The 27206-nt window shown below is 40.4% G+C and overlaps 2 protein-coding genes across 2 annotated transcripts in view; both read left to right on the plus strand.

Annotated features, from left to right (window-relative positions):
• ATXN1 (ataxin 1) overlaps positions 1-27206 on the plus strand; it is a 458573-nt gene that overhangs the window by 167950 nt on the left and 263417 nt on the right. Inside the window, exon 4 of the mRNA NM_001436892.1 lies at positions 6213-6340. The gene's annotated coding sequence lies outside the window, so the exon portion shown is untranslated. The remainder of the gene's footprint in view (positions 1-6212; positions 6341-27206) is intronic.
• The window catches only part of LOC135970357 (uncharacterized), a 429298-nt gene that overhangs the window by 167950 nt on the left and 234142 nt on the right, over positions 1-27206 (plus strand). The window contains exon 4 of the mRNA XM_065543049.1: positions 6213-6340. Within this exon, the coding sequence (XP_065399121.1) occupies positions 6306-6340 (35 nt within the window). The 5' untranslated portion in view covers positions 6213-6305. The remainder of the gene's footprint in view (positions 1-6212; positions 6341-27206) is intronic.

Here is a 27206-nt window from a genome sequence, read left to right on the forward strand (position 1 = left end):
TTGTCTTTAGAACACCCAGGGGCCCCTGGGGAATTTGGTATTTTCAGACTAATTCTCAGACAGGAAAATGTGCAGCATGACTATTTTTTAAAATAGTTTCAACATCTTTTATGTAATGCTGATGCATCTGGAAGTGAAAATGCTAAGAGTTTCATTTCACTAAAAAATGGATTTTTTTTTTGGCTTTAACCTTTAACTTGAAATCACAATTAGTGGCCTTTTTACCATAGTCAAAGTGTGTGTAATCACCCACACATCAAACCAGTATTTACTGAGAGTGTATTCTGTGCAAAGAACTGTGCAGGTTGTTATGAAAAATAAAAAGACCTCGTTGGATCCCCTAAGGAGCTCATAGTCTGGAAAGGGAGACAGATCATTACACAGCAGGAAAAATACAATATGTGTGGGAGCATGTCACAAAGGAAGTGACATCGAGCTGAATCTTAAAGGAAGAGCAATGCTTGAATGAGTGAGGACATCCCCGATTGAAGGACCAGCATAACGAACGAAAATTTTGCCTTATATTACTAAGATTCCATCAGATGTTATGACATAAATGTAAGCATCATGATAATGAAATTAATAGTTAATTTGAATAAAAATGATCAAATTAAGACTTTTTTGGCTTTGTCTATTCTACCATCTCATTTTAATTATGTTGCAAAGAACCATATACTTAAGGTAAACTGGTCAACAGCTGTGGTCAGGGAATAGAATCATAATTCAATTTAAAAGAAGTTTAATATGCTCATGGTAAATGAATAGGTTACAGCTGCGCACAGTGGCTCACACCTGTAGTCCCAGCACTTTGGGAGGCTTAGGTGGGAAGATGGCTAGAGACCAGTAGTTTGAGTCCAGCCTGGGCAACACAGCAAGACCCTGTCTCTACTAAAAAATTTAAAAAAATAGGCGCAGTGGCTCACGCCTGTAATCCCAGCACTTTGGGAGGCCAAGGTGGGCGGATCACCTGAGGTCGGGAGTTCGAGACCAGCATGACCAACATGGAGAAACCCCATCTCTACTAAAAATACAAAATTAGCCGGGCGTGGTGGTGCATGCCTGTAATCCCAGCTAGTTGGGAGGCTGAGTCAGGAGAATCGCTTGAACCCGGGAGGTGGCGGTTACGGTGAGTGGAGATCGCGCCATTGCACCCCAGCCTGAGCAACAAGAGTGAAACGACACCTCAAAAAATAAATAAATAAAAATTAGACAGGCATGGTGGCATGTGCCTGTAGTCTCAGCTACTCAGGAGGCTGAGGTGGGAGGATCACTGAGTTGGAGAGGCTGAGGCTGAAGTGGGCTGTCATCACACCACTGCACTCCAACCTGGGAAACGGAATGAGAACTTGTCTCAAAAAAAGAAAAAAAAAGAATGTTATGAATTTAGTATTTTTATACTTCCCCTATAACTCTAGTATCTCTGAGGAAAAGCCTCAATCAGAAATATGGTTTGCTCTGGGGTTTTATCTTTTATCAGTGATAAATGGAATTGAGAATAGAAATCTCAAAATGTAATAATGATAGTACTTTATATTTCAGTATAACTTAATATAGAAAAGACTAATATACATTATTTAAATTTGGCCAATATGCAAGAGAAAAGCAACGTAGGGCAGAATTATAAGTTGCTTCGTAAAATAACTATTACCAGTTCATTCTGTTCAACTATGTACTGGTAGCATTTGTAAACAAGTCATTCTTATTTTTTTTTTCCAAAATGCGTTGCAAAATACTGTTGCCTCTGTTTTCCTGTTTGCAGTCTATTTCATTAAATTTCTGCAATTCTAAATTAGAATGGCATCTAATAGACCACATATGAAACGTACTTGCTATTAATTCAGACATTTTATGGCATATTCATTAGTCAAATCCTTAGTATTTATTTATGAAGTCACATTACTCTGTCCAGTAATTAACAGAAGTGGATGAATATGTATCTCTAACTTGTTTTTTTAGCAAAAGAAATAGTGTATAGTAAGTATAATTATGTCAGCTGAATGTTTACAGCACTTGAATGGCAATGTGTGTTGTTTCTGTCATTTAGATTTCATAGATAATTTTTGTACAGAAATGCTTTGCTGTTGATGCTTTGGTACCTCCACACATATGTCACAGATTAGCGAAACAATCATTTGTCCTTCAGCTGCAACGAATAAGACTCTTCTTTATCCTTAATTTTCTGAGCTCCTTTCTAGCCAGTTTATGTCCTTACACAGGTGCTAATGCTAATTAATTCTTTAATATGAAAAATGCTGGCAAATAAAACTGCTACATTTTACCCATGAGTTGTAAATTCAGCTTAGTTGCCCTAACAATAATGATAGTGATAATGGCTGTACAATTAATATTTATGGAGTGCTTCCAGTATACTGAGTTCTGTGCTAAACATTTTACTTATGTAGCTTAGTTAACTCTCATAACAACCCTGTGAGGTAGGTGTTGTTAGCCCGTTTCACAGATGAATTTGTAATCATTATGCCTTACCACACTTCATGATAATATTCTCTATTAATCGTATATTTCAAATGCCCAGCTCTGGAACTTTGCAGTATGAAACGTGTGTATGTGTATGATGTATATATAATATATAAGTGTATATATATAATGTATAAATGCAGATATATAATATGTGTGTGTGTATACACACATTTATTTATTTATTTTGTTAGTTCAACCAATATTTATTAACAATTTATGTGCCAGGCTGCTGTACGAAACTCTGTACTGTGATGAGGGGATACCTCTTTCTTGCCTTTAAGGGACTTAGGTTGTAGTGGCAGAGATGGACTTGGTTAAGGAACAAGTACAGGAAAATATAATTGCTTTAATAGGGACAGGTACAGGGGTTGTAGAAAAATGAAAGAAAAGGGCCCCGCTTCCCAGAAGGTGTGAGGGAGTTCTTCACAGAACAGCAGCCCCAGCCCTGAGACTTGAAGACTGAGTGAGTTTGAAAAGATGTGTGGGGGGAACAGAAGAGAGAAGGGTGTGGAGATGAGGGAAACAAGTTGGGGTCAGGGAGCTACAGGGAGGGACTTGGAGGTGCTGAGGGTCAAGTGCAGTGAGAGGAGAGACCCGCCTGGCTGGGGCCAGAGCTCAAGGAGCCTTGCATGTTATCCAAAGGAATGTAGATATCATACTCTGTGTGCTGGAAAATGATCTGCAAATGAATCCAATCAACACTAGGTAAATCAGTATGATTAAGGGATGGCCATCCTTTCTTCCCACCTTCCTCCCTCCCTTCCTCCTTCCCTCCTTCTTTGGCTCATTTATTCACTCAGCAGATTTTGTTGAGTGCCCGTAATGTGCAAAGCTCTCCATTGAATCCCGAAGATGAAAGGAGGGGTGAGAGTGGACACAGTTCCCCCTTCCTGGAGTTTATTGATTCGTGGGGGAAAACAAGCATTAATCAATGAGTCAACCAAAAAATGTAAAAATTACAAAATGACTACTATAACCAGGGAAGGTCATTCCATACAAGTGTGTCACAGGAGGTGGTGACCAGGCTGGGGAACTCAGGAAGGCTCCCTTGAGAAGAGGACTGAGCTGAGAGCTGAAGGAGAAAAGAATACAAGGTCGTTTGATAGAAGGGGTGGGTGATTTGAGGAGAAGTCTTAGCAAGGAGGAAGTCATGTGCAAAGGCTTGAAGGCCTGGGAAAGCAAGGTCCTTTTAAGGAATTGAAAGGAAGCCAACCTTTCAACCAACTACAGCTTTCAACCAACAAGCTGTAGTGCAAGTTGGAAGAGAATGCAGGGGCTGGACCACACCAGGTTTTTGGGGCCATGTTTAGAAATGGAAAGCCACTGCAGTGCCTTATGCAGGAGCCAAGGAAGGCAGTGGGGTGGCAGGGTGGACATGGGGAGACATGTTAGGGGGCCAGGGAAAGAGTCCAGATGAGCCAGCGTGGTGCAGAGGAGGAGCGGAGGGAGTTGAGGAGTATGGCTGCATGGTTGAATATAGGGCATAATTTGGGAGAGGAAGACGTCAGAGTGATGTTGGTGCCATTGCTGAGCTAGGGAACATAGGGGAGGGCAGAATCTATTCTGCTTAGATTTCCAGAAAACGTTAGGGGATAGATGGGGATGACATCACAGTAGAATTTAATCTCAAGGTTGGCCTTGAAAAATCAGTAGGAATTTTCTTTTCTTTTCTTTTCTTTTTTAAGACAGAGTTCCGTTGTTGATGCCCAGGCTGTAGTGCAATGGCACAATCTCGGCTCACTGCAACCTCTGCCTCCCGGGTTCAAGCGATTCCCCTGCCTCAGTCTCATGAGTAGCTGGGACTACAGGCACCCACTGCCATGCCTGGCTAGTTTTTGTATTTTTTTTTTTTTTTTTTAAGTAGAGACAGGATTTCACCATGTTGGCCAGGCTGGTCTTGAACTCCTGACCTCAGGTGATCCTCCCACCTTGGCCTCCCAAAGTGCTGGATTTATGGGTGTGAGACACCGCGTCCAGCTGAAAAATGAGTAGGAATTTTCTAAATGGCAAGGAGGGGCAAGGCCTGTTAATCAAAGGGAGTGTCATATGCAAAGGCAGAGGCATAACCAAGATAGTGCAAAAAAATGCCTACACATATACAAAAGGAGAGTTATTGAGGGACCCATACATAATTTTGTTGATTCTTGATATGCTCATATCCATTTTGTGTTGCAGTGATTCTAAGATCTGTATTACTATGTAGACTTTGTAAACAGGTAAACATGTTTAAGTGTTTTTTTAAGATATGGCTGTATTAGCTATAGAAATTCCTCTCTTCATTTTTGTATCTTTACTTTGGAATTCACACATGCCTTTGGATGTTATCATCTGACTTGTTTCTAATGAAATGTAGCCACTTCGGCAGGACATGGATTTTAGGTTTCTGCTTAGTGTTTTGGCATCTGGATTTGGGATTACTTAGCATTTTTAATTTACGAAAATAACCATCAACTTACACTCAATTGAAATATGAACATGTTGGTTTTAGTTGAGCTTGGGAATTAAAATCAAAGTACAGTCAAATCCAAAACAAATAATAGTAATTTTAAGACTTAGGTGACATAACCCTCTGGGGAAAATGAGGTGATATTGATGTGATGCTTTTTTTTTTTTTTAAAGACAGAGTTTTGTTCTGTCACCAGGCTGGAGTGCAGTGGTGTGATCTCAGCTCACTGCAAACTCTGCCTCCCGGTTCTAGTGATTCTCCTGCCTCAGCCTCCCCAGTAGCTGGGATTACAGGTGTGCACCTCCATGCCTGGCTAAGTTTTGTATTTTTAGTAGAGATGGGATTTCACCATGTTGGCCAGGATGGTCTCGATCTCCTGACCTCGTGATCCACCCACCTCAGCCTCCCAAAGTGCTGGGATTACAGGCGTCAGCCACCACGCCCCGCCCCGACATGTTTTAATACTAACTACAGAAGTGTTGATAGCAATATCAGCTTTGAAGCGATGGTATAGTACTAGAATCCTAAGCATGACCTCTGTAAATGGTTGGCTTAAGTGCTGGCTTTAACATCTGTTGGCTGTATTTACTCTCAGTTTTCTTGTCAATAATGCAGAGGTAATCATGATTCCTGGCTACCTCACAGACTGCAATGGAGTGGGGCAATGTGTGTAAAACCCTCAGTCCAGGGCCCAGAACATAGTAAATGTTTAATCAATGTTCGTGATGACCTTGGCCATCGCTGATACCATGTCTTAACTGAGTTATTAACAAAGAGGCATGTGTAGTTTCAAAAGTGAAAGTCAGGCCAGAATGGTAAATACATGCACTGAATTTGCATAATTGTGTGGCTAGAAGGAGTCTTAGAGAAAGAGAGCATCAAATTCAGCATTGTTTCTGACATTTTCTGTGAAGAACTGACTGCTTTTTATTTCTTAGAAATCTTAGAATCATTAAGCAGAGAGGGAGGGGCAGGAACAGGATTATTTTGATAGTGGTGTCCCTAAGGTGAGGAGATGGGGTGGGAAGCAACCCCTGGCCAGAACCCACTCATCTCTGGGGATAGGAACCTGCTGTGTCTCTGCCTGCTGAGTTTTTGACATTGTGATTTAAAAATCTTGTGTGTGTGTGTGTGTGTGTGTGTGTGTGTGTGCACGCTTGTGTGTGTGCATGTGTGTATGAGAGAGATTATGCAATATGATGTTTCCCGTTTCTGTGACATCAGCAAATGTGAATGAAGACCACAGAAGCTGCCTAACTCAGTGGGAATATTGTTTTTATAATTACAGGTCTAGGCATTTTACATTGAGATTCTCCACTGCCACCCTTTCTACTCAAGCAAAATCTTCGTGAAGAGATCCGCCGCAAGGAACTGATAGCTTATGCTTCTCCATTGTGATGAAAGCACATGGTACAGGTAAACGTCTCCAAAATCTTTAAAGGAAAATAATTATCACTGAGTTGTAAAGTCCCCAAGATAGTGGTGGGGGTATATACATATCTGGTTACACAAACATACACACAGAACATAAATATGTATCTATTTACGTAGACTCCATTTCTCCCTACTGTCTCTTTTATAAAAATGAAACCCTTGCTTTTTTGTGGGAAAGGAAGTAACTTCTACTTATTTTGAGGTCACTGGTTAGGATAGATGACAAGGCGTTGCTGATAATTCTGAAGGCAGTGTTTATAAATTCACCTGGAGAGACGAACATCAAATGGTAGTAGAGATTGTAGAAGTAGTAGAGATTATTAAGAGTCTTGTTCCTCCTAACAATGTAATTCTGAACATCTTTCATAGCAACAGATATTTTTCTACAGTATAATTATTAATGATTGTATAGTATACCATTGAGTAAATATTCTAAAATTTATTTAATTTATATCCCTTCTAACTGGACAGTTAGTCGTTTCTAATTTTTTGCCTTTTTATTTTCTTGAGATAGGGTCTCACTCTGTCACCCAGGCTGGAGTGCAGTGGCATGATTTTGGCTCTCTGCAACCTCTGCCTCCAGGGCTCAAGTCACCCTCCCACCTCAGCCTCCCAAGTATTAATAGCTGGGATTACAGGTGCATGCCACCACACCTGGCTAACTTTTGTATTTTTTTTTTTATAGTGAAGGGACTTTGCCATGTTGCCCAGGCTGGTCTCAAATTCGTGACCTCAAGCAGTCCTCCCACTTCAGCCTCCCAAAGTGCTGGGATTACAGGCGTGAGCCACCATGCCCAGCCATTTTATTGCTTTAATGGTGCCAAAAATATTCTTATAGCTCTGTGTTAGTTCCCATTGCAGATTATTTCGTTAGGCTAATTTCTTAGCAGCACACTGGTAAGTGTAAGAGTTTTCAAGTTTTATGGCTTTTGGTAACTTGTTCCCAAATTACTTTCCAGTAAAGTCATACCAGTTTGTATTTCCAGAGGCAGTTTATGAGAGTGTCTACTTAATACAATTTTCCAATGCTGGGAATTTGGAAAACAAAAGGAGTTTTTGCTGACTGATTATGCAAAATGGTGTTTCCATGTATTTTGGGTTTTGGGGTGGGGGGGTCATTTGTAAGTAAATTGTACTGTTTTGTAGAACCTTCCTCCATTAGACAGTAGCATCTTTGAAACTTACCAGATTTCGACATTTCAGAAATAATATTAAATCCAGAAGTAGTGGAAGGGTCCTAGGGAATTTTAAGTTCTTCCTTTCTGGCCAAGTATTTTTAGACAACTATGAAATCACTAGATAGCAATCATTTTTCAGTGGAAAGCATAATGTTTCATTTCTTAAAAAGAGTGAAAAGGTATTTAATAAAAAATCTTTATTAGACATGTATCTGAAGTTATACTGCTCATTAGTTTAAAAATATGTATGTGCCTATATATGTATGTGTGTATGTATGTGTGTGTGTGTGTATATATATATATATGTCCAATATCGGGAGCATGATTAAATATAACTATGTTAGTGCCATATGATAGAAAAGCTGTAGCTCACAGTAGATAAGACTGCAAGCTTCAGGCTGCCTGGGCTCAAATTCCAACTCTGCTGTTTTTTTGAAGTGTGACATTGGGCAAGTCACTTTGCATGTAAAATTCAGATAATAATAGTACCCTTCTCCCTTGGGTGTTGCTGCAAATAATATATATGAAATGTTTAAAATTGTTAAAGCTCCTATTTCAGGAGTATTTAATCATTTGAGAAAATGATCAATATAGAAGTAAACAAATGTAAGGTATTGGCATAAACCACAGTATAATCCTAATCTTGCAAAATTACTTTGCTTCTTTTTCCTCCCTCTTTTCATCCTTCTCTAGTATCTAAAAAAGGGTTTAGCATACTTCTGAATGGCTTTAATTTGTATTAGTGGAGTAATCCCAGTCCTGGAGAGGCTGCCTGATTGAAGTCTTCAAGTCAGAGACTCATTTTTCACAGAGCTTTGAAACCATAGCTGTCTGGATCACCTGGCTGGGGGAACCCTTGGAGCAGCCGTTGGTTAAGAGCAGAGCTTCCTTCCCACCCAGGGCTGCCTAGCTCCTGTGGTACAGCAAGTGCCTTGGGCACAGAGAGAGTCCCTCACCGTCTGGCACCATATGTGAGCTGCCCTAGTTGGCTCATCTCTTTCCGTCATTACTAAATAAGCTTCATTTCACTAAATAAATGAAAGAGAAGGTAGATGAAGAGACCCCCACACCCAGCTCTTAGGAAATGCATGCTTTATGCTACAGATGAACGAAGGGGAGGGCTGTAGGGTTGTGAATCTCTTGACCCTTTGGCTCCATCATAACGCTGCAAAGTGAAAGGAAAAGCAGTCAAAGAATCATTTAGCATGAAGGAGACAAACGCAGAATGACTTGTGTGTCTTCAGCCTCTGCCTTTCACTGGTTACCCTGCAATGAGCTTATGTATGTAGAGGCTGCATTCGTTTTGGCCCTAATTTCTGGTCTAATTTGAACAGCTCTGTATTTCTCAGCAGAAGAGGAATATCTGAATTCCTAATTAAGACATGTTAGCTTAAGAATACCTCCTTAATGTGTCATAAATCATTCCCCTGTAAGTGACTATGAGGATGAATAAGAAAACAAAACTTGGATTTATACACACATGTATATTATTTCAACAAAATTAATAAGTTCATAGAGGGAGAGAGGACAACAAATGTGTTCGCAAATACAGGTCAGGAAAAGAGTTCATAACGTTCTGCCAGATTCTGATGAGGCACCTCGTGAGTGTAGGTAGAGGGCCTCACGTAATGGTAGTGGGAATGGTAATAACACTACCATATGGAACATTTGGTATTTGAATAGCACTTAGCTTCCTCCCAACTACAAAATCAAGAGAGACTCAGAGAGGAAGAAAGGATCCTCTTGCTGTGGATCGCTGACTGGTGTGTAGAAATGCAGACGTGTTGGTTGTCAAGGGCTTACCAGAATAAATTTCTCTAGGGAGGCAGGAGAGTGGGAAATACTTAACCATATTAATTGTGCTGCAACCTCAGATCTGTGGTTAGCAGGTTTTGGTTGTTTCCATATACTACACATGGTTGCCCAAACCATTTGTGCATTCACTTATAAGACCTGTCTGCAAGACCAGGCAGAATCATTGTTGAAATCTCAGTTCGCAAAGTCCCACGGAGATTTTGGGGTGCCTTAGGATTTTGCCAGCACAAAGTTAAAGCACAGCTTTTGAGTTGTGAGAAACTGAGACAAGGTCTTTAATTTTAATCCCATTCAGTCATTCATCACTCATTTATTAATTTAGCAAAGGCCTTTTTAGGGGCCGCTATGTTCCAGTATAGGGCGGTTCACTGAAGATAATGGAGGAAAACAAGGTAGACATGAGACTGGCCCTAATGGAGTTTACAGTTCTCAGGGAGATACAGTCAACACCATCATAACTGGTTTGGGTGAATAGGGGCGATGAACTGGACCATTCTAAAAAGAGGCATGGAGTGCATCTGAAATTGGAAACTGGAGAAACCAGTGGAGAAAGACCTGTTGATCTGGAAGGTATAGAACAGAAAGAACCAGAGAATAGTCGGGGACTGACAATGAGGCTTTGATTGTTGACAGCTGGACCAGGTTGGGAAATTAAGAAGGTAAAGAGAGAAGCATACTGTCAAATGCCCCTCGAATGCACAGTTGCTGGCGTCAGTAAAGATCGTAGGACTACTGATCTCTCAATTTAGGTAATGTAAATGATGCATCTTATTGACAGTCCATATCCTTAAGAAATCGTGAAATGAGTCTTTTACTTTTTATAACTATACAAACATGTTAGAAAGATGGATGTCACCCTGTCTTTATCACAGTATGGTGATTTTTTTAACCACCCAAAGGAAGAATTGAGGTTCATCAGAACACACGTACCTTATTCTCTTACTAACCGTATCCTTTTTCTTACTTTACCCATTATAATTTGTCTCAGAGAGTGAGATTAATTGAATAATTAATCCTACCTTTTGTGCACATGCATAATTAACTTTCTTTAGTTCACTTTAAACAGATTTTAGTTTCCAGATCTAAATAACAGCCCCTCCATTTGTCACATCTTGACCTCTTTACTGTTTGGTACCCTTCCACTCAGCATTGTTTGTGGGATTGTGGTTCTTCTTACCTTCCTCCCTACATTCCTGGGTGCTTTTAGTGGTCTCTTAAATAACAGGATCTGCTCAGAGATTTCTTTTATCTCCTTAGGCCTTGACCTGCGTTTGGTAAAGGCTGCATTTTTAGCTTTGGATTTACTGTCTTTGACGAACCTTTTTCTCTATCTTTTTTTTTTTTTTTGAGACGGAGTCTCGCTGTGTCGCCCAGGCTGGAGTGCAGTGGCGCGATCTCAGCTCACTGCAAGCTCCGCCTCCCGGGTTCACGCCATTCTCCTGCCTCAGCCTCCCGAGTAGCTGGGACCACAGGCGCCGCCACCTCGCCCGGCTAATTTTTTGTGTTTTTAGTAGAGACGGGGTTTCGCCGTGTTAGCCAGGATGGTCTCGATCTCCTGACCTTGTGATCCGCCCGTCTCGGCCTCCCAAAGTGCTGGGATTACAGGCCTTTTTCTCTATCTTATGCCTCCCTGGTCAACTGCTCTCTTCGGGACCTCAACCATCCACCACGTACTCTATCCAGATGTTTTCTTCTTTCTTTAACATGTCCAGTTTAGTTGCCTGTTTCATCCCCTACTCCCCACCCACTCACACCTATCCAACACACACACACACACACACACACACACACACACACACACACACACACAGTGCATTCTGGAACCTGGGGTCTCTTCCCCTTCAGGCACCGTATGTAACTCACCCTGCCCCTCAGCTCTTGGGAAATGTTTCCTTTATCCCACAGAAACACAAAAAGAAAAACCGTAGGGATGTGAGTCCCCTCAACCCTTCGACTACATCTATATCATAAGGTTGAAAAGGAAAAGGCAAAATGTTGAAATGTACATCTCTAAGGTTAAGAAACTCCTACTGATATTAAGTATTTAAAATACAGACTTCCCCAAAATTTATCTTTCAGCATAAAAATGCCCTTCCCTTTTCTCCCAGCCTTTCTTCAATCTGTAGATAGCCTCCATAATTCATAGCCAGTTTGGGTAAAGGCATTATTTTGAGACATTTAATGAATTTTTTAGGAAAAATGAAAAATGTAGGGTCAAAGATTCAAGAGTATATTGTGTTTTATGTGTAGGCATAGCTTTTAAACTATTTTGGAGTACTTTAAAGTTTTAAAATAACTTACCAGGCTTCCATATGAAGCATTTTATTCTTTGAAAGTTTTATAAATAATATGATTTCTGGTGTCAGTATGGAAATAGTCACATAATTGTAATAACTCTCATGAAATAAGGTAGACTATTCCGTAATCTGTGTTTACTCTTAAAACACATTAGAAAATGGTTGATATCAAAGCTTACAATTTTGTCTTTCTTATTGCCACCCTAAAGCAGACTGCTCCTCAGACCTTCCCCTGGTACACTAATGCTGCTTTCAATGTTGGCAAACCATACTACTCAAAGTATGGAAAAAACTGGAGGTAGAAATCCAACTTTCATACAGCTTTATCAAAATGACAGTGTTCTATGGTACTTTTCAAATTACTGTGTTTTTCTCATAGAGGTTATCAAATGAAATGAAGCATTTAAATATGTTTTCTAAGTTCAGGAATGTGAGGTATGAGAGCTTTTAACGTTATAGTCTTTAGAGATGGAAGAGAAAATGAACATTCAGTTCCTTTTCTCCCTAACTCAAGACCTGTGCTCCCTGAATATCATTAGTGCTTCTCATTTCTTCAGTGTTCAATAGTGAATCATTCATTCACTGATTGTTGAAACAACTGTTGTAAGATTTGGAAATAATATACAGAACATCTTGGAAGTACTTTTTTTTTTATTAGCAAGAAACAGCTATATGCCAAGTAGTATTAAGAAGGATCATCTCTTCAGAATAAGTGAGAAGTATATCACTGGTATTTTTTTAGATTTTTGCTGAATGTTTTAGTAAAATTTGGGAAGGTAGTTTTTTTTTTTTTTGAGTTGGCAATTATATTCTGTCCCTCTTGTTTTGTCTTCCTAAATAATCATTCTTCTCTTTCTCTCTCTCTCTCTCTCTCTCTCTCTCTCTCTCTCTCTCTCTCTCTCTCTTTAAAATGGGAGCCACAGAGCACTGTGAGAATTGTATACATATAAACCTGAGAACAATGCCTGGCCTGGCACATAGTCAATGCCCAATAAACATTTGTTGCTGCCGTATCTACTGTGTTCTGTTCCCCTTCTATTCAACACCCTGTTTTTTTCCTGGTGGTTTTCCTGAGTACCTAAACAAATAAACATAGCCAAACAAAACAAGAAATTCAGTGCTGATGCCGTGTGCTTTAGAAGCTGGGTCTGTGCTTGACTTGACTGACAGAGATGTGATACTCTGAGTGTGTCTGCAGATAAAGCCAAATTCAAAATTCAAGCGAAACGCCCTTGGACTTGGGAATGAATCAGGGGGACTTTGAACAAGATACTCAGTGACCCTGTACTTCCAAGTTCCCCATCTGTAACATGAGTGGTTTGTTCTCAGAGGTTTCTTCCACCTCTAAAAATTACCATCATTTTGCAACCTTGATGCTTTAAGACTTTGAAGTCCCTGTGGAAAAGAACCTATGAAAAGCGGTCACTGTTTATGTTTCCCCCGTGCATTTTAGTAGCTGCGTAGAGTGTTTTTTGGTGTGTGTGTGTCTTCCATCACGCTCAGGTGGAGCTAATGACCTCCTTCTCCAGGGTAGACAATAAAACAAACCAAAACAAAAGCACTCCGTTCATGCACAAAGGCAACCCTCTGCCAGATGCTTAACCCCTTAAATGAGTATTTCGATGACACAGAGGGATCATCACTTCACTTGCCACTGAAATACAGCCATCTCTGGAGTGAAATTTGGCAGCTGTGAAGTAGTCGAGCTGCAGTACTTATATGACAGTTTTGGGAAAAGGAGTGAGACAGAAATAGCAGATTCCAAAATAATCCCATTAAAACGGCAGGGAAAGTGGAATTGGGCAATAAGACAGGAGGATGGTTTGCCCCAAAGTCTGACTCTCCTGTTTAGACAATGTGGACTTCAGCCCCAGAAGCTCTAACTTGTGTCACTGCTGGAATATAGTGACCATAGTCAAGAATCCCCTACACATACCCCAAAAAGGGGGCCTTGTCTGATGTCCCATTGAGCTATCATCTTGTGATTTTTTTTTTCCTCTTTTTCCTACTAGTCTATAGTTATCAGGCTGTGTTGGCACATAAATGGATCTTTTTAAAGCTACCTCTTCCTTTTGCCCCCTGCATAAGATAGTATTGTAGGTAAGCATTTTATGACATCAGAAAGTACTCAGCTGAAAAGGAGTGATGTTAAAGCACGCATTGGGCTGGCTCTGGAAGGATGAACTGACTGACCGGAAAGGAGAACTCTTCTGTTTAATTCCAGGATCTTGGTAATAACAGTGACAGAGAAGGAAGATTTGAGAAGTAAATGTAGTTGAATACAAATGTAGAACTCTTCAGATTTTCTGGAATGGGGTAGCCATTGTGATAAATATTAGGATACGAGCGTGGAAGTCATGGTGGATAAAATTGAAAGCTACTGAACAATATGCGCAGCAACAGTTTTTAAAAAGCAAAAGGAAGATTTGTCAGCATAGTTAGAAATCATCAGATCCTCAGATAATGGAACATCAGATCTCTCAAATGAAAGATTCCAGGGAATGAAGAAAGCAGATGATAAAGGAACCTGGGCATTTTAGTTTAACCAGAAAAGAGAATGTTACCAAAAACATTTAGGGATTAAAGAGTTAGTTTCATTTAGAAGCACATAAAATATTTATGTAATGAGCAGAATTTATAGTCTACTATTACAAAATAGAACCAAAAATGAATTCAAGAAAAATTTAATAAAATTAATGTAGTGGGAGAAAATGAGATACAACATCAGAAATTCTAGTTTTGAATCTCAGTTCTGCAACTTATCAGCTTTGTGACCTTAGGGAAATGACTCAAAATCTGAGGGTTTCCCCCCATCTTTATAAAATAGAGATAATTATAATATCTGTCTCAGGGGTATTGTGGTGATCAAATGAGATAATGCATTGAAAATGTTTTGTAAATTGTAGAGCCCTCTACATGTGCTATTTCTGTAACTCTGCAGTTTCTTGTGGCATGGAGTGAACTCTTAGAGACAGTAATCACGTGGAAATAGCTTAGAAAACCAATCATATCAGAGGCAAAATCTATTGTATAAAAATTTAAAAATTCAATATGAATTATTTTTTCTGCTCCTCATTTTTCTGGCCCAGAAATTCTTCTATGTTTACAGAATTTTTCCAAAAATATTCTGATGAGCCCTGTAACAGAATTGTCCACTCTGTTAAGCTGTAAACCACATGTTTTTTTTTCCTTTTTTTTTCTTTTTTGAAACAGAGTCTTGCTCTGTTGCCCAAGCTGGAGTGCAATGGCATAATCTCGGCTCACTGCAACCTCCGCCTCCTGGGTTCAAGCAATCCTTTCACCTCAGCCTCCCAAGTAGCTGGGAATACAGATGTGCACCACCGCACCTGGCTAATTTTTGTATTTTTAGTAGAGATGAGGTTTCACTATATTGGCCAGGCTGGTCTCGAACTCCTGACCTCAGGTGATCCACCCCCTTCAGCCTCCCAAAGTGCTGGGGTTGCAGACATGAGCCACCGTGCTTGGCCAAACCACATGATTTTATAGTAAATATTGCCTGTGAGTAAACCTTGAATAACAGCATTAAAGCAGAAGACTGCTATCTTGTGTCATTTAATAATCCTAATTTAGGGAGGTCTGGGCAGAGAAAAGTGAGGAGTGTCTGTGGTCTGGAGACAAGAGTAACGTAAGTAGCATATGTGATGAAGACTTGAAATGGAGACGGTGGAGCGCGGTAAATCTTTACCGAGTGTGGGCTGGTGTGCTGAAGTTCCCTTTATGCATCAGCCCATCTGTCTCATTAGCGTCTCTCTTAATCACAGGCTCCATGAAGTGTCTACTTGTCTTTTTTTAGCTTTTTATCTTAATCTCCTATAAAAGTTAACGAAAGGAAGTCAACTGGCCTGTTTGCTGTTTGTGTATACTCCATGCATGCTCAGGGGCGGGGCCAGCTGTGTTTATAAATGCATGCGAACGTGGGGGTGAATCTGTGTGCATAAGAGCTTATTTGTATGTGCATTCATGACTATGTGTGCGTTTGGGCAGACATGCAAAGACAACACATATGTGCCTCTGCTCTATGCTCTCTTACATGGAAAAGACACATTGACATTAATTAGAAAGGGTGATATGAAACAGTGAAAGCAAAATTCCTTCGGCAGTATTTACTATTATAATTAAAGTACATGATGTAACATTGTGTGTGCAGGAGAGTTTGCTTATTCATCCTTTAGAACAATAGTAGGAGTTACATATTAACAGGTTTCAGTGTCAGTAAGTGTCTGAATACAGATTCTCTATTGTGTGCAGTTCTTGTAATAAGGCAATGTATTTTCCTTGTGTCTTTGCTTGCTTGGAATTGAAAATGCTTTGGATGAAGAATGTTGCAGAGGGTAATTTGTGGCAGAAGATGTGCCCCCACTGTTTGTTTATTATTCCTGAGGACATTAGCAGGGCTGAACTATGGTATGTAGAAAAGAACAGCTTTGTTTGGAAAATACTGTAAGAGCAGTACAAGAAAATTGAATTAAGTAAAGAGACTTGGGGAGTCCATCTTTGACTGATGATATTCCTTATTTGCTCTTCATTATTCCCTGTGAAGGAATAAAAACAATGAAATTGGATTTGAAGACTGGATTAAGACAAATGGCTTTTTCAGATTTTTTTTTTTCTTTTACCGTAGCTGTTACCAATTTTCCTAGAAAAGCACATAGTCACTATATAAAGAGTCTGAGTTTATTACTTTAAATCTTCCTAAATAGTGTGCCCTTGAGGTTTGATTTGGGGAATTAGTTTAGAAGATTCAGGGGCTTGGAGTACCTGCTAACTGCGTGATGGCGTGCGTCTCTAGATATTTTATGTGCCCATTGATTTTTATAGAGCAAGCAGAAGAGAAGGGAAGCGGGATGCTGCTTGGTCTTAAGGAGGTCTTTCCTGCCTACAATTGCCACACCCCTTTTTCTCCAGGTAGAGTTGACTATATTTTCTTCTGGGCCATTGCTGTACTTGCCTAATATTTTTAACAAGGACTTGCAGTTGTGCCTGCAGGTCTCTGCTAACTAAGCTGTAAACCACTCAAAAAGAGGGATTGTTTTATTTATTGTAACTCTAACACCTAACACAAGGCCATCAACATAATTTGTCAAATGAATGAACAAATGAGCCGAATACCCACTGTGTGCCTGTCCTTGTCTTAGACATGAGGGGCAACCTGTAACACAGGACACAACGTGGCCGTGTCTGCTCTGAAGTGGTGGAATATCTAGCTACAGCTTAGAATAACTGAATAAGGAAATAAATGCTGGATTATAACCCAAAGAATAAAATATCCATTGAGTCCAATGAATAAATAAATAAGGGAAAAGGGATGACTCTTCCCTACAGCAGAATTTCAGTTAATAAACAAACGAGGAAGGAAGGAGTATGAAAACATCATTAGAACTCATAGTAAGAATTGCCATGAGAAAGTTCCACTGATGGATGCATTAGATGGGCAGATGTGGATTAGATGGATTAGAATGAGAGGGCAAAAGTATATGCAGAAACAGGAAATTTATAGAATTTCAAAATATCCCTCCCCCAAACATTTAGTAATTACAAAGAGAAAAATAAAAGTTTACAGTGAAGAATCCTGGCAGACATCACCTTAACTGAGTGATCAAGGTTAATGTCACCAGTGATACATATTGACGTCATGTGTCCCACTGAGAAGGGCATGTCATCTCTGATATCCTCCCTGAACAGGCATAATCTCACTCTAATCAAGAGAAAATAGCAGACAAACCCAAATGGAAGGACATTCTAGAAACCAACTGACCCCTCCCCTTAAAATTGTCAAGGTCTTTGAGGAAGGATTCAGGAACTGTCACAGATTAGATGAAACTAAAGAAATATGACCACATAAAATTCTAAATAGGATCCTGAAACAGGAAAAAAAAAAAAAAAAAAAAAAAGCCTGTTTGGTGCAAAAACTGGTAAAATCCTAATATATCCTATGGTTTGTTGAGTAGTCGTGACCCAGGTTAACTTTCTAGTTTTGATCATGGTTCTATGGTTTTGTAAGCTGTTAACATAGGGGGAAACGGGGTGGAAGGTACAAGGGAGCTCTGTACTATTTTTGCCACTTTCTGTAAATCTAAAATTATCTTCAAAAAAATCTAGTTGACACTTTGGTTGGCTGAGGAGGGCAGATCACTTGAGGTCAGGAGATCGAAACCAGACTGGCCAGCATGGTGAAACCCCATCTCTACTAAAATTACAAAAATTAGGCCGGGCACGGTGGCTCTTGCCTGTAATCCCAACACTTTGGGAGGCCGAGGCAGGCAGATCACCTGAGGTCGGGAGTTTGAGACCAGCCTGACCAACATGAAGAAACCCCGTCTCTACTAAAAATACAAATAAAATTAGCTGCGTATTGTGGCGCATGCCTATAATCCCAGCTACTCAGGAGACTGAGGCAAGAGAAGCACTTGAACCCAGGAGACAGAGGTTGCAGTGAGCTGAGATCATGCCACTGCATGCCAACCTGGGCAGAGCGAGACTCCGTCTCAAAAAAAAAAAAAATTAGCCAGGCATGGTGGTGTGTACCTGTAATCTCAGCTACTTGGGAGGCTGAGGCAAGAGAATTGCTTGAACTCAGAAGGTGGAGGTTGCAGTGAGCCGAGATCTGGCCACTGCACCCCAGCCTGGGTGACAGAATAAGACTCCATCAAAAAAACAAAACAAAAAATCTAGCAGAGGGCAAAATACTAATCCCCAGGAAGCAATTATAGAGCAATCCACGACAATAGACAACTAAGAATTTGTAATGGGGTGCCAGTGTTAGGTTCAGTAGAGGAATGAGAAATGGCTGGGGATTGGGGTCTCCAGGAAGAGCTTCCTATGAGAAGCAAAACCTGATAGGGACCTTAACAGGATGTGTAGCGATGATAGGTGGAGGAAACTAAGGGGTCCTTCTAGGCACAGTGGCAGCAGGGACGAAAGCATGAGGAAGGGACACAGATGGTCTGCGTGGGATATGTTGGAGGGGCCAGCGGAGTTCTGTGTGCATTGCTGGAGATTGGTATGAAAGAGAATTTGACAGCTGTGGGGACGACAGAGCTAAAGGTCACTAAGACCTGGCAGAGGAGTGTGAAATTAATGCAGCAGGTGACACAGAGTTCCCAGTTCTTGTTTAGGGAAGGGGCTCGGTGAGTTGGTGTGTATCTATCTGAAATGAGTGACAATGTATGTAGGGTGGCCAGAGTTGGGAGAGACAGGGGGCAGGTGAGTCAGGAATTAATAATAGGTAATGAGAGCTTATTCATTTGAGGGTGTTGGGAGGATGGCAGGAAAGGCAAAGGGGGCAACATATTCAAAGGCATTTGAAGGAGTAAAATAATATAACTTAGTAATTGATGAATTTGGAGAATGGAGAGGAAGGAGTCAAAGATGATTTCTGGGTCGTACTTACTGGACAGGTAGTATTGGTGTCCATAACTGATATAATCCATTCAGCAGATATTTGCATGCCTACATAGAAGAAGAATGTATTCTAGGTGAGGAAGGAGGATTAAAAAGAGCGTCAACACAGCATCTGCCTACACTGGAATGTGGACCAGAAAGCCTGTGGCTGGACTGAATGAATGGCCAGGTCAGCCTACTTAAGGAGTCCCTGCTGTCCACATAAAGAGAAGGGAAGGATTGCTGTACTCTGGTCCTAGCAGTAGCCATGAACAGTGTTAGAACATCTTTCAAATTGACACTTCTGTCCTCTTGATTAAAATGTTGGGTCTACTGTTGAACCATACTTACACATAAAAACTCTATTAAATCACCATTCTACTTCGGAAAAGGCCATTCATACCCCGCTTAACTCTGCCAAGGTAGAGGATGTTGTGTTCCCAAGGTACCAAAACTGAAAGTTAAAATGCCACAAAAGTACACTGAACTTTATAGTAGAAAAAAAAAAACAGAAAAAAGTGTATGCATGCTTAAACCTCAAACTCTTGATCTTCAGGTACCATGTGTTTTCAACGAAGATAATGTGACCTAGTAGACACATCCTCACATCATGCTGTGGCTGGCATTGGCTGTGTTCTTTTTGTTTTCTCTCAGGCTTGTATCTCACTCTGTGTTTGGTAGGAAAGGGTTTCTGTAGCCTTTATACCCTTGTTTTCGTCACTTATTTCACGAATTTCCACCTATCGCTCAAGGATAACCATATTTTTATCTCCGTGACGAGCTGATAGCCTCCCTGCCAGCAATTATAGCCTGTTAGCCCTCACCGAGGTATGGCCTTGCATCGGTTCAGGGTCAGAACCGCAGGTGTATCCATCTGGGGAAGACTTAGACATACACATTTGATTATGGGTGGCAGTAATCAGATTTATGTTTTGAAGGTCTTCGAAGATCTCCGTCCCTTTCTCAGTCAACATTGTACATCATTGTTTCTTAATGGTTGAGTCCTTATACCTTCTTTGGTATCAGTCATTAGGCTAAGTAAACATTTTATTGACAATAGGCAACTGAAGAGAAAATTAACCCTTTTTATAGTTAATTATAAGTGGAAGTTGCTTGATATTCTTAAAAATGTGAAATTGTGGAAGTTCTGGTTCTAGTCTGGGAATTGAGCATTGAGCATCACCTTTACATGTGGACTTAAACTTCAAATACCTTTATGATGCTGAGAACTCCCCATGGAATAGGAACCAGCCATGGCATATCTAAAACATGACTTACATAGCTTTGCATGTTATACTATGAATACATATTTTATTAGAATTTATAATTGAGAAAGAGGCTGGATGTGGTGGCTCACCCCTGCAATCCCAACACTTTGAGAGGCTGAGGTGGAAGGATCACTTGAAGCCAGGAGTTTGAGACCAGCCTGGACAACATAGTGAGACCCTATCTCTGCAAAAAAATTTTAAAACCTAGCTGAGCATGGTGGCATGAGCTTGTAGTCCTAGCTACTTGGGAGGCTTATGTAGCAGGATCACTTGAGTCTAGGAGTTTGAGGGGGCAGTGAGCTGTGATCATATCACTGCACTCCAGCCTGGGCAGAACAAGATTTTGTCTCTTTAAAATTTTTTTTTTTTAAATTAGCTGAGTGTAATAGTGTGAGTCTGTAGTCCTAACTGCTCTGGAAACTGAGGTGGGAGGATTGCTTGAGCCCAGGAGTTCAAGGCTACAATGAGCCATGATTGCACCACTGCACACCTCTGGGTGGCAGAGTAAGACCCTGTCTCTAGAAAAACTAAAATAAAAGAAAAGAATGTATAAAAGAATGACATCTTTTGTAGAGCGGACATTGGCAATGGCAGAATACTCCATGAAGTAGCCTCTAGATTCCCTTTATGGGCTTGCTGTGGAAGCACCTATGTTCACATTGGCAGAATAAAGACTCTTTTTATGTCCTTTTAAACTAATGTATTGACTTCAGTGTTTTTTTATAGGGAACATATTTCAAAATTGTAATGGTAGTCAATGGTTCTATATAAAAATACTTTGTCTTTCCACAGACCCATATATACCAGCCAGGTCACCTTCATTCTCAGAGTGCCTGATGAGTAGAGTGCATTCAACACAATAGCTGTCTTGTTTTTTTGGCAGCAGAAGTGGGAGTCACATGCTGAACTCGGGAACCATTTTGAATTTATTCTCATAGCAATTGCAAGGTAAAGGCAGGCAGAATCTTTGCTGTGTAACCCTCAACAGAGCTCCATAAGGATTGGGAAACCTATCAGCCATGCTTTGTCAAAGAGAGGGTGCACACAGACATCAAACAGGTCACTTCTCTTAATTCTTAGGATGCCACACAGGAAGCACATAATTATTTAATCCCTGGATCTTTCTAGAGATGCAACAAAGTGATGAGGGTGGACAATTTCAGAAAATCGCTGTGTGAGGAGCAAGGGTAGAAAGCTAGGGTTTTGGATTAGACAGACTCCATTTCAAATTATATCTTAACTTAGTTTTTATTGTGTCCTCTAACAACTTATGAATAGAATAAGGGGAATATTTACAGAGTTAGGCGTGGGGAATGGTTACAACTTATTTCCATTCTTCACTTTCATCTGTCTTCAGTCTCTTCTCCCCTCTTCCATTAAAAGTAAGCTGAATAAATGAATAGTGAATGAAGTGAGCAAGCTGTTTTCAACAAAGTTCACTTGATGTCACTTCCATGGATTTAGTTATAAAAGTGATATGATCCTAGTTTTCTTAGGCAGAATACTTATTTCTGTGACCCTCATCTATTTGTGAAATCTGGAAATAATGGGAAAAACCTTCCTGGGAAGGAGAAAAATGGCCCACAAAAAAATTCTGAATTGTACTCATAGATGAAGCCCTGGTGAACCCAGAGCCCTGTTGACTCACAAGGATACTCAAAGTAAGGTTAATGATTCAACACATTTACTTCTTCAGTTTCCCAAATGGATTAGAAGGAATAAGAGGGCTTTCTTGGGTTAAACTTACCAACCACAGTGAAGGAAGGAGAAACCCTATAAAAACTTGAGGTATTATAAAATCTCAGCAGTGTGAGGCCATTTCATTTGAGGACAAACAAACCTAGTGGATTGTCCAGCGCAGGTGAATGTAAAGGACATTTCCTGAGATGCAACAAAGAGGTGATGGTACAGTGGGCAAGGATGTTGCAATAACAAGCAACCCCAACTCTTTGGGGTGGAACACAGGACGAGTTCCTTTTTTGATGGTGTTATGGATAATTTGGGGTGTCCTACAGTTGGAGAGGGCGTCCGTATAGTGGTGATTCCCAGACCGAGGGTCCTTCTACCTCAAGGCTCAGAAATTCCCTCGGTGTTGGGAGACCCTACGGATCTTCTGCACCTGGCAGAAGAGAGAGGTGGGGAAGAGAGAGTGAGTGGTCCCCTGGGAGGTTTGTTGGTGTATTGGCATACACTGCTTCCTTCCATGTTCCCTTGACCAGACTTTAGTCACATGGACATAGTCAACTGCAGGTAAAGCGGAGAATTGTCAGCCTGTATGCCAAGGAGTACAGGGAAACTGTTTTTTCAACAACTAACCAGTTTCTGCCACAACTGGATACCTTGCTGACATCATCTTTACTCCCATCCCAGCCCCGACCGAGGTTTGGCCATGAGTACCCTGTTATTTGCAGGGCATTACATCTCTGTCCCAGGAACAGCAGGAGACCACTGAGTCAATGTATCAGAACTCTTCATTTTTTTTTTTTTTTTTTTTCTGAGACGGAGTCTCACTCTGTCACCCAGGCTGGAGTGCAGTGGTGTGAGCTCGGCTCACTACAACCTTCACCTCCTGGGTTCAAGGGATTCTCCTGTCTCAGCCTCCCCAGTAGCTAGGATTACAGGCACACGCCACCATGCCTGGCTAATTTTTTTATTTTTTATTTTTAGTAGTGATGGGATTTCGCCATGTTGATCAGGCTGGTCTCGAACTCCTGACCTCAGGTGATCTGCCCAACTCGGCCTCCCAAAGTGCTGGGATTAAAGGCATGAGTCACCGCCACGCCAGGCTGGGACTCTTCATCTTTTAAACCATCCGGGTCTGAACTGACAGTCCCTTATGTTATCTTCATGGGAAGAAGAGCAGGCAGTCATGTGTGGCTCCCTATGAAAAGGCAAGGAACCTTCTAGATACTGACACTAGAAACCAGGTGTGGGATAGAAGCCCTGCCTTTGATCTATACCTATTGGTCAGGAACCTGCTTCTACTTTACTTCATTCATCTGCATTTCTTAGGAGCTGGGTCCTGTTCTTGTTTACCATTACTAAATTATGAGGAAATTCCTGAAATTAGCCAGTCCTCCCAGATGACTCATTCTTTGTGTGTATACTCATAGCTTGGTCATGTCCCCATTCCTCTGTCTCAAGATTAGATCTGCTGTCGAAACCTAGAAACAAGTCTTTACTGAACTGAGCTCTTTATTAGCCTGTGATTGCCGGATGACTGGACTCGGGAAGGGGAGTTTGGGCAAAGGGGTTAACTATTTTAAATTATTTTGGTGCTCTATTATATGGGCTGGGATGAAGCATTTAGACAGTGGGAGAAGTATAGGAGAGGCAGGCAGATGCCAGGAAAAACAAAACAAAACCAAACAAAACACACAACTTTGGGTGTTTCCAGGTACTGAAAAAGAAAGTTCATTTGTAAGTCACCTACCTCCTCCTGATTTCTTCACCTCCTGTCCCCTGCTCATGGTACTATAGTTTGTCTGTATTATAAGCTTTATAGCTCTTTTTGCCTTCCTGCAAAACTAAGCACTATTTATAATACTGTTTCTCTGAGAAAATGTGTTTGGAGTTTCAAATAAATGACTTACAAATGAACTTTCTATATACAACTCATTCACAAATTGAGAACTGCCTGTACTGGGCATGTAACCTGGAGATAACTTTTATCTCTGCTTTATCAATATGGGCTTGTCAGGTTGACTTACGTGTACTTCTCTCTGCCTTCGTTTTGATGATAGCCTGTCTCTTAAAATTTAATACTCTCTTTATGTTTGGAGAAACATTCCCTTTGGCAGAGTTTCAAATATTCTTGTGAATCGGAATAGTGATTTTATTTTATCTCCCAATGTATCTTTAGTAGGATTCATGGCTATGAAAATCTTTTGCACAGGCCGCCTATAAATTGTAGAAAAATTGAGAACTATTTGAAAGAAGGGGGCGCAGAAAGAATCCTTTTCTAGTATTACCCTGGGTTGTCAGATATCTTTGCAATATAATTACTGTGTTGGTTTGTAAAGGTTAAAAGAACTCTGACGTTTATAATTCTCTTTTGTGTGTGTGTTCTACACATATAAGGGAAAAATCTAACACATGGAAGCAAAATACTTTTGTTAACATAAAGGTCCTGAGCATTTTATGGTTTTTCAATACAGATACACAATTCATGGATTTTATATTTGCCTTTACAGCTATCTGGTGAGTCAGTTATTTGCTCCATAGAATCAATTTGCAGATTACAAACCTTGTTTATTTGTAAGCTGTGTGCATGGGTAATGTGTGCACAAAAATGCTCTTGCTGACATTAGACTGTAAAGTAAAAAGGTGGAACACTGGTCCTGGAGATGCACCTTCTCAGGGAACTTACTATCCATATACAAGTAAAAATGTCTCATTGTTAGCAGAGCAGCTGACAGAATATGATCACAAATGTTGCTGATGCTGTTCTGTTAGGAGGTAGAAATAGAATGCCTAGGACTATGCAAGCTTGTCAGAGTTAGATTGTCAGGGTGATGTGCTTCCATATTAAAAAGAATACTTTGTTCCCCCCTCGCACATGCACCCTTGCAGTGGAAAGAAACATTTATTTCGGAATAAGTGCAAGTTATTCTGACTTGCACTCGTGGGCTCAGACTTTGATGCCAGTGTAGTTAAAATTTAGTGAATACCAGTCATGTTTAATGGTCCTTCCCTTCTGTTTAAAACAGTACTGCAGCCCATGCAAGAAACATTTCCCTTTAATTTTATGCATTTTGTGGTATCTTTTGATGACTTTTTTCTACTGTCAAAACTGTGAGAATAATTTCAATGGCATGTTTTTTTCTACCATCTTCAGTTGGCAGTCATTTTCCCCCAGATTGTCCTCATAGATTCCAGATCACCTTTATGTTTAATCTTCATTAATTGACAAGTACCTTTGAAAGGGTTTTGCAAGAATTGAACTGCAAAGCTGTGATTTAATACAAGGAAGGCTACATCAGTGTGAAAGAAAGCACTTTATGAACCGTAGAGTACTATTTAAAAGTGAGGCATTATAATTAAATATGCTCAGGTTGTTACTGAGCATTGAATGCCAAAGCATAAAAGACGATGCCAGGAGTTCGAGACTAGCCTAGGCAACATAGTGAGAACCCACGTCTACAAAATGTTTTTGTTGTTGTTGTTGTTGTTTTTGAGACGGAGTCTTGCTCTGTTGCCCAGGCTGGAGTGCAGTGGTGTGATCTTGGCTCACTGCAACCTTTGCCTCCTGGATTCAAATGGTTCTCCTGCCTCAGCCTCCCGAGTAGCTGGGATTACAGGCGCCCACCACCATGCCCGGGTAATTTTTTTTGTATTTTTAGGAGAGGCGGGGTTTCACGGTGTTAGCCAGGATGGTCTCAATCTCCTGACCTCGTGATCCGCCTGCCGCGGCCTCCCAAAGTGCTGGGATTACAGGAGTGAGCCACCACGCCTGGCCTGTTTGTTTTTTAATTGGCCAGGCATGGTGATATGTGCTTATAGTCCAGCTACTCTGGAGGCTGAGGCGGGAGGATCACTTGAGCCCAGGAGTTTGAGATTACAGCAATGTTATGAGAGTAGCTGGAAGTTACTCTGATGCTACAAGAGTTTGGGGAAATCCAGAGTTGTAAAATGCCAAGAAAAATTATTAATTAAGGGGGATCTCTTAGCCATCTCTTTGACCCTACAAAAAACATGGTGGTACTGAGTTTTTTAGCCTCACCCAAGCAAAAACAGAATAGGGCATTGTATTTCTTATATCCGGATGCAAAAACATGAAATGTTAAGAGTAGATTATAAATCATGAAGTATCATGGATTTATGTTTTATAACAAGTTGGCGTTTACAGATTTCTAGGCTATTTTTTTCACATAGAGATACATGAAAGCTTTATACTTGTTATTCAACTTAAATCTTTTATAATCTGCTCTCAATTTCCAGTATCCTGAAAAATCCTTTTTCTCTCTTTTTCGAGGCCCTTGCCTCCCCCTGCCACCCAGAGTCATGCAGTTAACAGTTCTGATAGTGCTTGGATTCATTTGTAGACTGTACATACCAAATGGGGCTGGCACCTCTTCATGGAAATTGGGCCCAGTGGGCTGTTTTACACTCGCCGAATGTGCTTGCCTCAGTGGAAGTTTATGTTTTATAGCTGATACTCCATTGACCACAGTAACCTGTTATAAAACATGATGTTTTGTCATTTGTTTTGTGTCTTCAGGGCTGAACATTTTCTGGAGAGACTTCATTAACATTTAAAGAGACTTTATGAACCCTAGATATTAACATGGTTTACCTGGAAAGTTTTTGAGCAGTGTTTTCATTTGATTCCTGGAATGTTCGAATAGCAAAGGCAGTTTCTGTTTGTGTGCATGTATGTGTTTGTGGTTAAAGGTCAGCATTACCCAGAGACCTTCTGGTTCATGTGGAAATGATTATTATTACTATGATTATTGTTATTTTTAAAAATGAATAAATTGGCATTCTGATTTTTTTTTAACCTCAACGTTCCTTTAAAAACACTGTTGATTTTTATGGAGAAGGTTGATTTCCTGGAAGTAATAATACGATGTGAGAACTTCTTAGGCAATTTTTTGGCTTGTTTATCAGATAAACATCAAATAAATAGATTATGGGGAATGATTTTCCAGTAATCTCTTTTTGAACTTTCTTTCCTAAACAAAATGAAGTGGCCTATTAGGTGGGGTGGTTTGGAGGACGATTGCTCACAGGGACCCTGTCCTTACAGTGTGGAGAAGCAGAAAAAACTCACAGTACTCCAGAGTAGCCCCCTCATTCTTTTTCATAAACTTTAGGTATGAAAGACCTGTCCACTTTAAAGCTTTTGCCTGTGAAGATAAAGCAGAGATTGATTTTTAACCACTGTGCT

This window comes from Macaca fascicularis, chromosome 4 (assembly GCF_037993035.2).
Source record: "Macaca fascicularis isolate 582-1 chromosome 4, T2T-MFA8v1.1".
NCBI lineage: Eukaryota > Metazoa > Chordata > Mammalia > Primates > Cercopithecidae > Macaca > Macaca fascicularis.